We start from the raw sequence: 17,782 nt of genomic DNA, 5'->3' as shown, positions 1-17,782 counted from the left end.
GATTATGCATCGACGTAAGGAAGAGTGAGGATGACAATGAATGAAACGGTGGAATGAAGAAAGTGGGAGGAAACGGGAGAACTCGAGGGAACCTACCCATACGGTGTTTATCAACCACAGAGCCTACTTCGCGAGAACTGTGATCGAATCAGAGATGAGTACTCTACCACGAGCTATATGGCCTGTATTATGATGTTCTGATTACCACTACGTAGTGCGATACAAAAAAGTGGATTTATATTTCCTAAACAGAAGCAGTTGCAGTAAATTGGTTATTGTTTTGAAGCACCATTCCTCTCTTCTGTCTGCACAAAGTTTGAACCGACCTTGGTAGTTCTCGGTGAGGCATCATTTCGTGAGTGTCGGACAATGGCTAGTTTGAAAATGGAATAAATGGTTACCATTAGATTCCTATGAATTTCACAAATGAAACATTCCGAACACTGGCAGACGCATACGATAATACTTCAATGCCCAGATTACCAACACATAACGGTTCTCGGAGGGAAAGAAAGACTGAGGTGAATGCAGTGGCTGAATCATTGAATCTGTTCAGTGCATTATCACAAAAGAATTAAACACAAGGAAAATGTGCCAATGTTATGACAAAAAAAATCTCTCGCAACAACAAAAAGTGCTTCAAGAATTGTGTGTAGACGTATATACATCAAAAATGAACCAGACGTTTTGGAATCTATAATTACCTTCGACGAGACATGGACTTTTTACCCACGATCTGAAGACTAACAAGCTGTAAGCTGCAATCTATGCAATGCGCCACGGCTTCCCCAGAACAAAAACAACACATTTCAGGTAATGCTGCTTATGTTCTTTGATATTCATAGAATTGTGAAGTCTATGGCTAGATTTCCGAACAGTCAATCAAGATTACTATACTGAGGTTTGACCATACTTAGCGAAGAAGTGAAGGAAAAGACCAACTGTGGAAACACGGATGGCTTATGTACCATGACAAAGCACCGGGCCTTAACACTCTATCAGGGAATTTTTGGCACGTAAAAACGTTATTTAACATCCTTTCCCCCTCAACTGCTGGATCTAGTACCATGTGACATTTCCTCTCAGATGAAGTGTATCCTCTAGGGAATACATTTTGTCTCAGCTGAAGAAAACAAGTCGAAAACGGCACACCTCCTACACGCATATTAAAACACTTCTACAAAATTTTCTTTCATAACGTGGATCGTTCAATATATAAATTTCCCTAAGCTGAATATATATATATATATATATATATATATATATATATAAACTATAAATACGTGTGTAGGTGGTTCCTTCCTCACCTCTCTACGTAATCCCCATTGAGATTCAGGCATTTGTCTCGCCGTTGCACCAATTTGTCCAAACTCTTTGTAAAAAAATCATGTCTCTGGCTATTTCGCTCTACTTCATCGCAAGTTGACGGATCAGTTTCTTTATGTCGAACCTGAACTCATCTTCAGGGAAACGCAATTCCATATAAGCGTGCTGGTCTCTTTCTTGACAACAACGCCCACCCTCCCGCTAAGCATGGAAACAAGACACAAAATTTGGGTGGCAGCGCCTGTCGCACTCTTCATATAGCCTCAAGTTAGCACCGACTTACTTCATCTTTTTCCGGTGCTAAAGACTGCATTGTAAGGTCAACGTTTCGAAGCATAAAGAAGTGAAGCGGAATGTAAGAAGAGTGCTAAATAGCCAAAGTCCTGGTTTACAAATGTATCTTACAAAATAAACATTTTACAACTTAGCGAAACAAATTGAACAACCTTATATCAACAAGGAGATAAAATGATGTTCAGTCACATTTAAAATCTTTTTTAATTATTATTATTATTAAAAAATAAAAGTTATGTTTAGGGCACTATCACAGAACGTTGTATTTAAGATGAAATTATGATGTACAGTTGGTTCGGAAAAAAGCATGAAAAAAAAAAAAAAAGTCTAAACTAGCAGATTATAAACAACTATGCTCATTTCCTGGGGGCTCTTTATATGACGTGCTGCAATATTTTATGTCTTACATACAAATAACGTTTAATACTTAAGTTCATAATCATATGATATACTGTCTTTTATTAACACTAATTTTATAATTGTCTCGGGCGGAGAAAAAGGCTCATCTTGACCTACTTTCTTTCACGACAGTTCAATCGAGATACTGCAAATGATAATCTAATAGCTTAAAATTGAAGAACACAACTCGATATAGATACTGCACAGTAGCAACGAACAGTGTGGAAGGTGGGCCAACATATTAGTTCTGTTTGAAAAATTTCAAGATATACAGTAGGTCAATACAGTGACGGAACTTTGAAAGAAAACTTTTCCAAATTTTGCATTTCCAGGGCTTATAGTGGTCTGGTCTCTTGTAAATAACTGAAAAGTGACCAAAAATATACGAAAAAGTGACCAAAAGCACACGAAGAAGTGACCAAAATTTTATCATGCCCCTTTTTTCCTTTGTCAATTTATCCATCACCCCTCTCTCTTTGTTGTTTTGTTTCATCTTTTCTTCTTTACTTCTTTTTGAGCTTCCTATTTCTTAGGTTTTCTAAGTATGGTTTGTAGTTGCGGTAAGCAGATTTAGCAGATGTAAGAAGCTTCTGAGCCTATTTCCGAATTTCTTCATCCCAGACATATGTAACTTAGCATTGAGAGTTCTTAAAGCCGTGAAATATTCAAGTTCATTACATACTCTTAAGAAGAACATACACGAAGCATAACACAAGACGAACATGATGAACCACACACACACACACATAACGTTGAGCGGAGCGTTAACTATTTCGAGAGAAAACTAAAAGACTATTACGACAGAAGAAAGAATAGACACAGAAGGGTTCTCATTAACCCCACCTTGAGAGCTTAAGTATCCACCAATCATCCACTGTGCTTTAGAAAGAATAATAGCTGAAGTGAGAATAATGCTGACTGTTTCACATATGGCGGCAAGTACTGAAGCTTTCAGAAGAGTAATGAGTTACAAGTTTCTGCCTTTTTCCATTTATTTTTACATTTTTCTTAGAAAACTGCCAATGCAAAATATAAATCAAACGAAAAAAGTCACTTTACCTCCCAAAAAGTAACTTTTAGTTATATATACAGGGTGTTTCAGATAAAACGTCCAGTGCTTATAAATCCGAAACGGCTGAGAATAAAAAGATAAAACAAAAACTGAGATAGGAAAATGTCATAGGGCGCATCACATGGTGTTGTTGTGGTGACTCCCAGGGCCCTCCTTCAAGGGGGCCTAGGGGCCAACTTTTAATTTTCAAATAGGAACATGTATTGATTCATACCTCATTCAATAGTACTTGAAAAACGAAACAACTTTTGTAGGAAACAATTTTCGATTTGGGCCACCGTTTTTAAATGGCCGCAAAAAGTGGGTCTTATATCAGATAAAACGTCCAGTGCTTATAAATCCGAAATGGCTGAGAATAAAAAGATAAAACAAAAACTGAGATAGGAAAATGTCATAGGGCGCATGACATGGTGTTGTCGTGGTGACCACAGGGCCCTCCTTCAAGGGGGCCTAGGGGCCAATTTCAAATTTTCAAATAGAAACATGTATTGAATCATACCTCATTCAATAGTCCTTGAAATACGAAACAACTTTTGTAGGAAACAATTTTCGATTTGGGGCACCGTTTTCAAAATGGCCGCAAAAAGTCTTGTATCAGTTTGAAGTTGGCACCTAGGCCCCCTTCACTGAGTTTCCTGAGGGTCACCACAACAACACCACTTGATATGCTTTATCATCGTTTCTATCTCAGTTTTTGTTTCATTTCTCTATTATCAGCCGTTTCTGATTTAGGCCTATAAGCACTGGACGTTTTATCTGATACAGAATCCACTTTTTGCGGCCATTTTGAAAACGGTGGCCCAAATCGAAAATTGTTTCCTACAAAAGTTGTTCCGTTTTTCAAGTACTATTGAATGAGGTATGAATCAATACATGTTCCTATTTGAAAATTAGAAGTTGGCCCCTGGGCCCCCTTGAAGGAGGGCCCTGGGAGTCACCACAACAACATCATGTGATGCGCCCTATGACATTTTCCTATCTCAGTTTTTGTTTTATCTTTTTATTCTCAGCCGTTTCGGATTTATAAGCACTGGACGTTTTATCTGAAACACCCTGTATATAAAGTGACTCGCTATGAGCCGTGCATTTCCTTGTACCTTGTTGAAATACTTATGTTTAAAAAGCCCAACATACGATCTTCTATGGCCCGCTGTCGCTCAGTGAGAGCGTGTATGTAGTGTTCATCGTTGCTACTGCAAAACCAACAATGAGGAATACCAAACCATCGTAAAAGCTTTTATAAATATTGCATTTTTGAGATTTTAAATGTTAGCATATTAAACAAAGTATAAAGAAAACGAATGAAAACTGCTTTTCTTTTAAATTTCTGTCACTGTACTGATCGCATATGGCTTTATCTTTCAAATAAGACCAATATTTGCCCACCTCTCACTTCTGTTTATACTATGGAGTATCTATATCAAATTATATTTCTTAAAGTTGAAAACACACAATTATTACATCTGCATAGTCGGCTCTCAGATATCGACTGATCTGACGTTAAATTTTATACTTCAGTCAGGACTACCTTTGACACACAGCTTCAAAATGCTTGTGTCAAAATAGCAGGTTCTCAGTAGATGCTCACAAATATCGGGGATGTTTGAAAACTTCTGAGCGGTACTGAAAATTATGAAATTTTCGTGAAACAGCATATACATTCTTTGAGACTACCAAATGAAGACTATTACCTGGAGTTGATTACAAACAGTGTGGTGAATTCACCTAATATTCAGAGAAATAAGTTTAATGCTAGCTTTAGTAGAGACTGGCCATTCTTTATGAAACAGTATATATTCTTTCTAGGGGAATTCTCAATGTAGTCTATTGTTTTGAATTGAAATTCGTGAAGTGGGCGAATAACTCAAACTTTCATAAGTGGTACAGTAGAACTGACAAAATGCACATTATTCTGGTTTATATGTTAGCAATTTCCTGTTATTTTTACTATATCCTATTTAACCAGAGCCTTTAAACTACCTAATTATTCACTAAATAAAAACACTAAATACTTCACAGATTACAGGGACGTCGTCATTACATTCTTTCATCAATGCACTTCAACCTTACCTCGAAAATGTTTCTTCCAGTTCTTTCACATAATCACTTGGTGTATGCACTAGGGATCTTAAAGCTTTGGTTTGGTACCAGTATGCGTCTGGATTTTTGAAGGTTTTGGTAGCATTCGCACAATGCACAAATCCCATGCCTTTCCACCGAGAAGAACACGGTTCAACAAGGTCCACTATTCGCACAGCTTCGATTAGATCGGATCCATAAATTGGACATGCTTCACAATGCCTCGTATTTATCCTCGAGATCATTTGCAATTTCGCTTTCCTAGCAGCCTTCTTCTTTTCTTCTAAACTCGGCTGAAAACACAAAATGATCAGGTAAGTTAACTTATCAGCTAAATGTATGCAACAATGGATGTAAGCAATATTTAGTCAAGCATTACAAAGTTGGTTTTCTTCACTGCCTCGTATTTTTTTTTTTTTTTTTTTTTTAATTAGAAATCCGCAACTGAAAACTTTTGAACTGCTTCAGGACATACTTTTATAAAAGGTATTCTAGATTGGACATGGTAACGCTTGTTAGTATATATACACTTTAAAAAACTACATTGCTCAGCAGTGATATTATAATCTTCCTAATAAATTATTGATTGATTACTGATAGAAATAAATTGAAAACTCATGAAATGAGGTTAACTCCCTACCTTCGAACTTACCCAAATTTATGGTTCACACATAAATAGTTCTATTGCATTTCTTATTCACTTTATCATTAGTCACAACCACTGGGCACAGAAGTAAAACAACTACTCCATAATTAACGAAAGCCACAGGAACAAGCCCAAGGAAATTTTATTTGATAAGGTAACAGATTTAAACACACAAAAACGCGGTATCTTTAAGGTCATAGATATAAAGTAACGACATTATTTTTAAGCCATCTTTTAAATGTATGGCACAAGAGGCTTGGGTTCGATTCCCAGTAGGATCTGATGTACCTCGCAACCTACGTTAAACTGCAGGCCTATGTCTCACATAGTTTTGCTGCTGGAAGGGACATTAAATTTCACATCAATCAACAAAGCAAAATACATTTGAACTGATCTAAGGAACTTAGTAAAATATCAGATCTTTTAAAATTCTCCTTCATTTGAAAAAACAAAAAAACTTTCATGTACAGATCAATGGGCTGAGAGAAAAAAGCATGGTCCAGGTTCTTTACATCTTATTAAACTGAAAACACATGATGTTTCCAGTTTACGTAATCTTAATTAAGTCAGAGTACATTTTAATTTCTCTGTTCACAAGCTGCTACTTACCAGATAAAAGACAGAGCGTGACGTTTTCTCCTGTTCCTTCCTTTTCTTTTCTTCTTCAGCAAGACGAGTCTCCTTGCGTGTCATTATATTCGCAGTCACTGGCGGGATCGGATTTTCTTTGGATGCGAGCGAAAGAGAGCTGAAGACAGAAGACGAACTCTTTGGTTGGATAGCTGCTGCGCTCACTGGTTGAGTGAGAGAGGGGCTGGTTTTCGTAGGGGTCGAAGTCACTGTTGTAGTTACTGTGGTTGTGCCAGGAATAGATGCATTCATAGCCGTCACGGGCAGTTGCTAGAAACAAACAATATATGATTTATTAGAACTATGAATCTTTTCCACAAATTACATTATACTGAGATTTTTTTTTCCTTCTGTCTTTTCCGATCCCATTTCTAATTGAATGTTCTTAAATTCTATCCATACATGAGGACTGTTATTCGAAAACCATCAAACGTAATCCAGCAAATATTAAAAGAGTAAGAGCACGAGAAAAGTGCAAATTCATACATATAATAGAGTCCCGAGTATCCGCCTAGTTTTCTTTTATCGTGATTAAATGATGAAGGCAAGACGTTACATTGGCAACATTGCCAAGGCATTGGAAGCGGGTGTCTGCTACGATACGCAAAACACAAGTTGTGACAGGGAAAGAGCAACGTTTTGCTCCTTATTCATTGTTTCTCTCTCTTCTTTTCAAGTTTTACGTCCCACGGTTATGTCGGTTAGGCTAACGGAGACGGTAATGATGAGAGATGAGTCAAACGGTGGAATGAAGAAAGTGGGAGGGAACGGGAGAACCCCGAGAAAACCCCACGAGCACGGTGTTTGTCCACCACAAAGTCCACACGGCGCGAGATCAGTGTGTAACGGGCCTCAATACAGTACTCTTGCCGCTGTTTCTGATTATAACTGAATTCATAGAACTCCGGTCTGCCCTTCCTCCACACGAGGCCGGATACTCGGGAGTCTACTGTATTTATGATTATTCAGAGAGACTTGATCATCAAATGATCATAATTATTCATCATTGAAGACTTATAGCTTACACTGCCAAACAGAATAGTTTGAAGAGTAAGTACATAATGTATACCTCGACAGGATCCATATACTCTGTTTAAGAACGTACATGGGTTTAAGAAGTACATAAATTGCTTTACCCCTAAATAATTAACAGATACAACGAATTGTTCATTATATCTGAGCGTTGGCAGGGGAATTCTGTTTATGTAATAGCATTCTCTTTTTAATGTTTGTTATCTTCCCGTGTATACCTGTAACATTCAATTTCCTACTATGGTAGTAAAATTACAAATCGATCTTGCATACTTCAGGATGTTTATTTCGATGTTAGAAATAATCAAATAGGAATATCACGATTTCTGTTAAGTATCAAAAAATTTCTTAACCTTATGTTAAACTGGCGATTTCTTTGACATTATACAGGGTGTTTCAAAACACCGACAACGTTTGAGAGGTGATTACTGACATCACGATAAGACAAAAGTATAGACCAACCTGGGTGCACAAATGCTTCCTTTCGGAGTTACAGGCTGCCGAAAAATAGATCCAAAAACTATGGGATCTACCGTAGTCGGGTCAAGTCTTTATTTAGGAACTAATATGTGCTCTATCCAAATAACCAAGTTTGAGAACCCTGCGGTACTTCAATAATTTTTACAGAAGTAGTTGGTGAACACTTCAAATTAAATGCCCATAGCCAAACTTCTTCTATAAAAATTGGCGTGAGTACCTTAGGATTCTGAAAGACGTATTTTTGGATAACGCACATATTAGTTCCTAAATGAAGTCTTGACCCGACTACGGTAGGTCCCATAGTTTTGGAGCAAGGGACCTTTAAAATTCGTGTTTTTCATGTTTTCGGCAGCCTATAACTGCGAAATGCCAGATTTCTGCACCCAGATTGGTCTATACTTTTTGTCTATCTTGGTTTCAGCAAACACCTCCCTGCAATCCTTTTTTATCTTTTTCCTTGAATTCCAGGTGCCACATCAAGCATTATCCCTGACCTGCGGCATTTAATAAGATAAAGATCCCCTAATGAAGAATGTTTGTAAGCGTTAAATAATGGCTTGGTAACTAACAGAGGACAAGCGAGTATGTAAACGAACCAACAAATTGCCATTTGAATTACTGAACAAATTTTGTAAGACATCTTATTTAAGTAAATATATGCGAAAGGAATACAATTTAATTTCACTTCCTTCAACTTCTTTTTCAACTTATAATGACGTCAAAAACTTTCTATTGTCACTAGGTCAATCCATGCTTATTTTTATATATTTTGGGCAAATTAAACTCCTTTGGGAAAGCTGCTTAAAATTTCAAGAGCAAATCATTAGCAGCTGTTGTCTATAAAATAGAAGTACCTTGTCGTGACTATCTTCAATCTTATCTCTGATAGTACATGCACGTCCATTTGACATTTGCCAGCAATTTTGTTAACTTACAAACGCAACAACAAAATATTCACATTTTTCCAAGCTGATATGGGAAAATCCCATAACAGATCCTTTCTGAAAATTCTTTGCCGTTTTACTGTCTGGAAAAAGATCGAAAAAGAAAACCATCATCTGTACACGAAATGTATCTATCTCTGCATAATTTCAGCACCTGTAGTTTCTTTCAACATTTTATAATTTTGCAGGTTTACAGCGGTTTCATTGCTACTTGGAACAGGACGAGTTTTCCTGAAGATTTGTACAAAATGAATTTTTGTTTCGCAGAGGATAAGCAAACGAGAATGAAATCAGCACCGTTCGTTTAAAAGGTACTCATGAATACATTTTTCAATACTAGCTACGTGCTGCCTCTAAAATCAAGGGCTAAATATATTACAGATTACATTCAGTAACGAATTTTCCTCGAAAATTGATTTCTTTTATACACTATATGGTTGAGGACACTCCCATATAAATCATGGGAAAGTAATACTAAGAATGCCAAATTGCAGCCTTGCTTGACCGATAGAATATTTTGATAAGGGTATGGGTATTTATTCTATTCTTTTCCTTTAGAATGAAAATTCTATTGGTAAACTGACAGTTCTCTATAATAAGTAGCTTGATACATACCTGTCCTGTTGGAGCAGTGACATTCAATGGTGGTACCCTCATTACAGGTCTTGCCATGGAGGACTGATTGACCATTGTTGGAAGCCCTGTTGATGCGATACGATTCACCGTTGTAACGCTTGTTGTTACAATATTACTCACTGGTCTAGAAATCACGGTCAGACGTTGTCCGCTCGAAGTTAACACTGAGAACAGGAAGAAAGGAATGTTGTAATAAAAAGCAAAATGCTAACTTGCATATCTAAAACATTGTATTTTCAAACAAAAAATTTTATGTCAGGAAGTTGTTTCTTACGTTTATTTCTATATATATACACACACAGCTCTTTGTGAAAATTGCAATAAGGAAAAAAAAAAAAAAATCAGTGCTGATATACGGGAATTATTAGTTTCAGAACTACAACGTCTAACCCTGACAAATTGGTACTGTGTGAAGAGTCCGATGGTACAAGTGGATCTGTATGTCGCAGCATCGAATGAAATACGTGTTCGAAATGTTCCTGAGGAATCACTATCATGCTGATTGTATGGTAGTCCTCAAGATGATATCATTGTCTGCTCGGGACTATGACGAGCAACTATTTTCCATATCCCGACTACCGACGTTATCAGCCGATTGTGCAGTACCTGCAGTTTCTCAGAAAATACTTGTACATGTTGTCCTGCTCAAATATGGCGTACAGAATTGTCTGAAAAATATTACTTCCGTCGCTACAACTTTCCTAATGTAATAGCCACTAGTTTATTTGCCGAAATCAACAGTTGAGATCGTGTCTTATACCAAATATACATCATCCACACCATATCAGCTGCTAACGTATAGGACGTAAACTACAGCGAGATTGATCTGTATTTTAACGACTGTCTGCTATTTCGCATGATGGTGACAGTACTCATGTGCCTATGGTAAGCTTGGGGTGTTAGTTCTGGGTCAATGGAAGTCAATGCGCAAGCTCCACTGCGAACGACACTTCATAGTCCGCCACGGCCGTGTAGATAAGACGTCTATTACCCCATAGTGACAGTGGGCAGTTCACTGTCCAATCGTCGCCCCGTACGGCTGTCCACTGTCCATTCCTTCCACACGAACATCACTGTCATGGCGGCATGCCATGCACGAACACCCATTTTGTCGTACCATGGCTATCTTACAGGCTATATAGGCTCGCATGATTGCAGTCCCCTGATTATATTGTACAAGCTGACGTCGACAAGGGATAGTGATATTTGTCCGCAACTTTCCCATTTGCTTTCCTACGTTCCACTGCCTGAGTGCTACGTGAACCATTCTCGTGTGGTTCACCGAAGCGACGGCGTTAGATAAATCGCCACCTCATTTAAACAGTGATCATATATACACGAGGGAACCTTTATTAAGTTAGATTACAAAAAACTGGTAAGTAGTTGTATTTTTCAACAAGATGGCATTTCAGAGAACTGAAGTGGCGAAAACCATTTACGACTGTGTGTTGTACATCGGGTGTTGAAGCAACTGCCATCCGAATTCCTGAAGACATTACTGGATTGTTCAGGCTAGATGAGACTGGAATTGCCGTGATAGAATAACACTTTCGATTCAGCAACGTCGGACGTTTTCGATTCAGCAATGTCGGACGTTCTCGGTGAAAGGTAGCTCGCAAGTTATAAAAAAATATCACGATGCAGCAGTCATCCTCCAATCGCTTCTTGAAATGGTCCCGCTGCATGCTCTCTAGATCCCGAAACGCACTAAGCATACGCAACCTTACTTTTTCGCTGATGATGAAGGCTGGTTTCCAATGCTGATGCACGCTTTGTTTCAAGCTGGTAATGATGTAATTATATTTTATCTCTTGTAATGGACCTATTCCTTCCTTGACGTACCGACAAGAGATTCTCAAAAGTAGGTTCATTTCGGAATATCCGAGAGGAATTAATGAATATGGTCCGAAGCTGACAGGCAAGCAAGTGATAGTATCGGTATTGATCACGACAGGGAGGGTGGAACACTCCTAATATGTTATACAGTGCGCTCAAATACCTTCTGTGCTTACATAAACAGCACATCTAAAAGTCACAAAAGCGGCCATTCAGGGAGGTAAGCGGTCATACACAGCTGAATGTCTGCTTGAGCAATGATATCCGACACTCGCTCTAGATCTTCGCATATCAATGGTTGTCACACACCGTCCTATCATATCTGACACGGTTTAGGCCAGCCTTAGCACGCCCGGGTAGAAAGCACATACAGAGTATATCATACAGGTATTTCTCTCTCTCTTTCTCTCTCTGGATTTTTTTTTTTTAGAAGTATACACGTTATGTACCGAACGTAAGGGGGATGGTGATGATGTAAATGAAATGGTGCAATAAGGGAAATGGGAGGAAACAAGAGAACACTGAGAAAACCCACGCACATATTTGTCCACCACAACGTTCATTTGGAGATAGCTGAGATCGAACCAGAGACCGTAAGTACCACAAGTGAACTACTAACTTTGTAATCCGATCACCTCATACGCTTACCTGTTGCCGTGCCAACTTGAGGAACCCCTGAAGCTTGGGTTAAAGTCTGTGTTTGATGTATGGGTTGTACGACCTGTGGTGATGAAGTAAGCAGAATATGTTGACCAGTTGAAGTTTGGACTAGTTGAGCAAAACCCGCTGGAACTGAAATTCTCTGAATTCCATCCTGCTTCACCTGCATGGAGACAGGAGCTGCAGGAGCGCCTGCAACTGCTGTTGTCCCTAATGTTGCCACTGAAAATCAAACAATTAGGCGTGAATGCAATGCAATCAACACAGTAGTCCAATACAAATATATTCTATGTATTTGGCAGCAAGCGTCCAATATACCACGTGTGCTTGTTAAATGCTTTCGGAAGTAAAGCACTAACATATACAAATGTCATGTTAAGAGCATGCGTACACCTAGCAGCATGCGAACTACCAGCAAGGAGGTTCAAGAAGCTACAGTATGTAGTATGAGTTTCACTGGATTTTTTTTTTTTCATTCTGGTAACAAATGAAGCTCCAAAAGTTTAAAATTATTTCTGCATGTGATACATTGTAAAAATTGATGCGGAGACCTAAGGCGGTAATTACATACAGTATTAACTAATTACTCTGTTCCAAATTTCGTTAATGCGAAGTAGTAATAAATAATACAAAATTCGAGCTTTTACGCAATTCAGCAAATGTTGAATATGCATGGCATGAAGCTGATAGTTTCGGTATAGCTATGCAATACCCTTATACTTAACAAAGGAGACGAATCCAAGTTATGGTATTTTCCTGCAATTTTTAGTGTGCCAATAGTTTAATATAAATTTGAAGTAATACATATTCATCACGATGTATTTTTAACCAAAGTTTAATTTAATGCAATTGCAATCTAAGGTAGCTTATTAGTTTTATAATGCCGGATACAAATACTGCACGCTAAATAACTTCTTTACTATTCTTTGAGTTGACTACGATTACGAAATCGAAATACAGTCACCAAAATCAACATTTGCATCTAACTTGTTGTATTGTCCTGAACGGCTCTTCTCCTGAATGTTGTATTATTGCCTTTACTACTATATAGTTATTTCTCAAAACGTAACTTTGTTTCATTCGGTATGAGGAAATGCGAAATTTTTATCATACAATAAAGGCCATCCGCTCATAGCTAATAGGTTTCTCAGAGATGAAGAAAGGTATGTGCGAGTATAACTCCTGTTTATATTCTAATTATTGGTAGTCTGTACTAAGAAGGTATAAAGCAACTACCAAATACCTCAGAACAACCTACTAGACATCTAAAAACAGATTCACAGAACAACTGATCATTACACAAACATCCCAGAGGTATACAGCATCGTGTGCACTACCTTCCTACACTGAAAAGAAATAAAGACAAAAATAAAAGAAAACACGTAACTAATACGTTATCTAAGCGTACAAGTCCAAGTAAACTCATTCATTCTACCCACATAATTACAATGGAAGTAGTTAGTGATTTCTATACCAACTGGGATCCGGCTCACTTACCCTTGACACCTCCCTGGTGCTGTACTAGTTGAACGGAATAACCCTGCAGCTGGCTTCCACCAGCTACTCGAAATGTCACACCTGCAAAGAGCTTGGCGTCTAAATGGTCTTTTTATATTAGTCACAAAACTAACAAACTACTCAAGGCATATTCACACAAATATCGGGGAAGGAAAAACGGGCATTGGATAGCAAAATAATTAGTTGTTCAAGCACTTCATTTTATGGACAAAATTATCTGTTACGCTGAAGAGATGTAAATACTATCGTTATTAACTCAGCAAAAACATCAAATTACAAATTTTAATTTTATCTAAAAGGGTAATAGTAAATCCAAATGACAATTAGTTCTTTGGTTTATGTTCATTAAATATCCAAGTTTCTTGACGCAAGGAATACATCAGAGAATTACTAAACTTATTAGACTATCTATCTACATTTAGTTCTATGAAATATAGTCAGGTTCAGTAGGCTAATATATTCTGTTTTCACATGAAATCGAATTGGGAACCACATGCTAGGAAAGCATTTAAACTCATACAAAAACGTCTACTATTTTAAATACAACGTAATAAATGCATTTTTCGATCGTGTTCATTTTGTTTTCTAAATCCTTTGTGCCAGTACCACAAGGGCAAACGTTGTCAGATGCTTAGGATTAGTAACACACGCATTATTACTGATGTAACAAGGACTTGTGAAATTAATACCATTGTAAAAACATTTGTAAAATCTCTTGGACTTTCACGGTTGTGTAATACACATGTTAACACAAATGTCATTCATTTATGTGGAAATGGAAATTCCAATGAGCTTTACACCCACACAGGAAGGAAGAGAAACAATCCTCTGTTGTATGTATCTGAAAACATTCTTGACGCTAAGTATTCTCAAACGTACCAAATAATGTTTCCTAATGTTAGTTTTCACGTCAACAACCTACAATTTCGCATTCCCTACAAATGACCTTCATAAAAGTAAGGAAAATAATACACATACAAGCACATATTATTCCAAAATATCGAACAAATCTCCAATATTAAGAACAAAATATTAATACAATACTATAAATACGAAGGAGAGTTTGAAAATAAGTTTCTCCAGGCGACTGTGGATAGAGGTGGGGTTTCCACATAAGTACCACACCACATACGCAAGAAACGTCGAACAGCTTCTGTGACTTCAGCATTGCTTCCAAAACATCTGCCGCCGAGAATCTTCTTCAAAGCCGGAAACAGATGGAAGTCACTTGGTGCGAGATCAGGACTGTATGGCCGATGGCAAGGCATTCCCATGCAAGAGTTGCAATATGATTTTGCGTTGCTGTCGCTGAGTGTGGTCTCGCATTTTCATCAAACAGAACAGCAGATGTGAGAAGGCCAAGCCGCTTGTTCCGAATCGCCTTCTTCAATTTTGGCAGGGAGTGGCAGTACTGCGCACTTCCTCCTTTGACCACAGCGTTAAGACGCGACTTCTCACCATAGCTACCACGCTCAGACTCAGAAGACTCGTCTCCGCTTTGCGCAGGCACCATCTGCAGGATCGCGGGCAAACAATACCCACTTGCGTCTGTGTGTGTTACGCGTGCAACTGCTGTTGTTTCCCCAATTGCTGTTCCCTTTCCTGGGGAAGGGAAACTTATTTTCGGATTCCCCCTCATACAACACTGAATACCTTAACAGGAAGTTAGTTTCCAAGTCACGCATCTACAGGAAGTTATAATAGACTATCTAATATCAATATTTAATTAGTTAAAATCACACTTATGAACACAAAATGATAAAACACTTAATTCATGTTTTATCTACTTAACCTACTCCACAGTGGCATACAACTTTAATGTTAGCAGTCAATATTCACACAGCACCCTCATCGGTTTTCAAAAACAATTCACTTAAATGTACATTCAATTAATAGTACGATTACATGAAAGCCCTCACCCTGTGTTGCTCCCTGAGGTGTCAGTGTCCGGATCATTGGCTGAGGTCCTAGTCGAGGCAACATATTGACAACTCCCGTGGCCCCTGGAACTCCAGGTCGAACTGCCGCAGCTGGTGGAGCGGTTGTGTTAGGATTTGGATGTGCTGGCACTCGTACGTGAAGTTTGATTTTCCCAGCAGGACATCGAGGTGGGGGGTCTGGAGCGGAATCAATTTCTTCAATTAATCGGCGAGGAGGCTGGAATTTTCGAATCCGATGCGCAGCGAAGGCAGTTAGGCACAATTCGAGATCGACTAACAGCAAATTCAGATAGAATAAATCGACATGCTGTAAAAAAAAATAAACAAACGATTTATCATCAACGGAAGTTGATTTGGATTTAACATGATACCTAATCTCTCACAGATGATTCTTTGGTGTAAATGTATAGTAGAATACATGAGAAAAACCACGTCATTCTTTGCGACGACAAGGACGGGACAAATATTCGAGGTACAAGCTAGACTGACTTATTAATTAGGAGTAAAGGATACTTACAGGATAACTGAGTACAAAAACATATACACAGAAGACTAACAAAAGGTACTTAGCTTTCAAAACTAAACGTCTCTTTATATAAAAGTATAGAGACGAACGATTAATAATAAGAATGATAAATATGTGACTGAAGTCACCCATATTCGAAGTCTATTCAACTTTCACTATGGCCGCCTAGACTCTAGATACGAAATGGAATGGGACTATACAAATCCTCTTTGATAGATCTGCATTTTCATTATAGTTTTCACAAAACAGACACAATGAATGAATTTACTATTTCACCATGTGAAATTCAAACTGCATATAAGTAGACACATACGTACGCAAAGTAGGAATCTGATCATGCTCTGTTGTAATGCGTCACCCAAACAAGCCACTGTAAGACTTTGCTGGTTGGTAATTATTACATTTAATATTCCTTCCCTTGCCAGAGGAGTAGTTTTAGAACTACTAGCACCTCGTAAAACAGGAAAGGTACATCTGATTCACGAAATATTTACAAATATGTTACACTAGGATTTCTGAAGTATGCAAAATACCGTACAGTAAATCAGCAGATACTTTTTGACATACAAATTCAAGGATATTTCACTTACCGAGAAGGAAATATATATTTTCCATTTCTGAACTTCTGCAAATCAAAAATCCCACTGAATTTTAGATAAGGTAAAATCACTCATCCATCCGCCAGTATTTTTTGGGGGGGGAGGGGGGAAGGAGAAGGGTTGAAACATTCATTCTTTACATTTCTTAAAAAAAATAATAATAATAAAAGTTGTATTGCAGTGATTTTACTAAATATGTAAAATGAGTTCTCATACATTACTGAAGGATAAGCACAATGACGGCTTGGTTTTATAGGTAACAATTACTATGAACATATACATTTCATCACTTACCACGGCTTGTAAATGTTAGGTTTGATGGTTATCAACAATCTAGATTCAACAGGAAGCAAGCAAAAATTATGGTGTAGAAACAAGAATACTACAAATCTCGGTTGCAATTATTCGCATCGTGGGTGAAGCGGATGGGGATGAAATTCGTAACGAGTTGAAAGCTGGTTGTGAAAATCGTTTAAGATGCGAAATACATAATGCATTTAAACTACATCTGATATTGCTGTTTAAAAAGTTCATTAGACAGACTGTACTAAAGGTACGAAACTTTTAATGTAAGTATTCGTTACTAATATGTAGCAAGAGAAGGTGATAGCTGCAGTAATACATAAAAATAGCGCATTACTGTTCACATCATGGCTCCTTTTCCCGAACCAATTTTCAACTTGTTACGAATTCAACGCCCCCCTCCCCAACCACACACACGCTTGTAGCCGAGATTTGTAGTATTTTTGTTTTCTCCCTACGGCATAATTTTTGCTTGCTTTCCGTTCAATTATTACGTGAACTAATGCATCTATTGTAACACTGGCAACGTTGCCTTTTCAATTACCATTACGGCGACTGGTCCGATTCCACATTTTAATTTAAAAACGTGTCATTTCCAGCAACTACCATTTTTTTTTTAAATCTTGACTCAAAACAAAGTTGGCCTATGGCAAGGGACTTTGTTACACCCTATGTATGTTGTTTGTGTGTTTCACTTCTTTCTACTAAAAGTTAAAGTTGGTTAATCTCGAAGATTTTACCTGGATTACTAATGAAAATCTGCCCCCACCTCCAGTATAAGGCCTATATTCACGTAAAACATAATCTGCTTAGTGTTCATCTACGATGAGAGGACAAACGGATGTTACTTCATTTTTACATA

The 17,782-nt window shown here is 37.8% G+C and overlaps 1 protein-coding gene across 9 annotated transcripts in view; it reads right to left on the bottom strand.

The window, feature by feature from the left end:
• Window positions 1–17,782, bottom strand: part of LOC145676825 (chromatin remodeling protein domino-like) — a 106,609-nt gene that overhangs the window by 18,244 nt on the left and 70,583 nt on the right. For 8 of the 9 annotated variants that reach the window (XM_081747608.1, XM_081747606.1, XM_081747605.1 and 5 more), the window contains 6 exons: window positions 15,472–15,799; window positions 13,532–13,612; window positions 12,023–12,256; window positions 9,518–9,702; window positions 6,426–6,716; window positions 5,162–5,463 (listed from right to left, as the gene is read on the bottom strand). In XM_081747608.1, the coding sequence (XP_081603734.1) occupies window positions 5,162–5,463; window positions 6,426–6,716; window positions 9,518–9,702; window positions 12,023–12,256; window positions 13,532–13,612; window positions 15,472–15,799 (1,421 nt within the window). The remainder of the gene's footprint in view (window positions 1–5,161; window positions 5,464–6,425; window positions 6,717–9,517; window positions 9,703–12,022; window positions 12,257–13,531; window positions 13,613–15,471; window positions 15,800–17,782) is intronic. The other variant, XM_081747611.1, reaches the window with a different exon arrangement.

This window comes from Thermobia domestica, unplaced genomic scaffold, assembly GCF_964235325.1.
Source record: "Thermobia domestica unplaced genomic scaffold, izTheDome1.hap1.1 HAP1_SCAFFOLD_399, whole genome shotgun sequence".
Classification (NCBI taxonomy): Eukaryota; Metazoa; Arthropoda; class Insecta; order Zygentoma; family Lepismatidae; genus Thermobia; species Thermobia domestica.
Note: the sequence above shows the minus strand (reverse complement) of the source record. Positions and strands in the feature narration are given on the sequence as shown.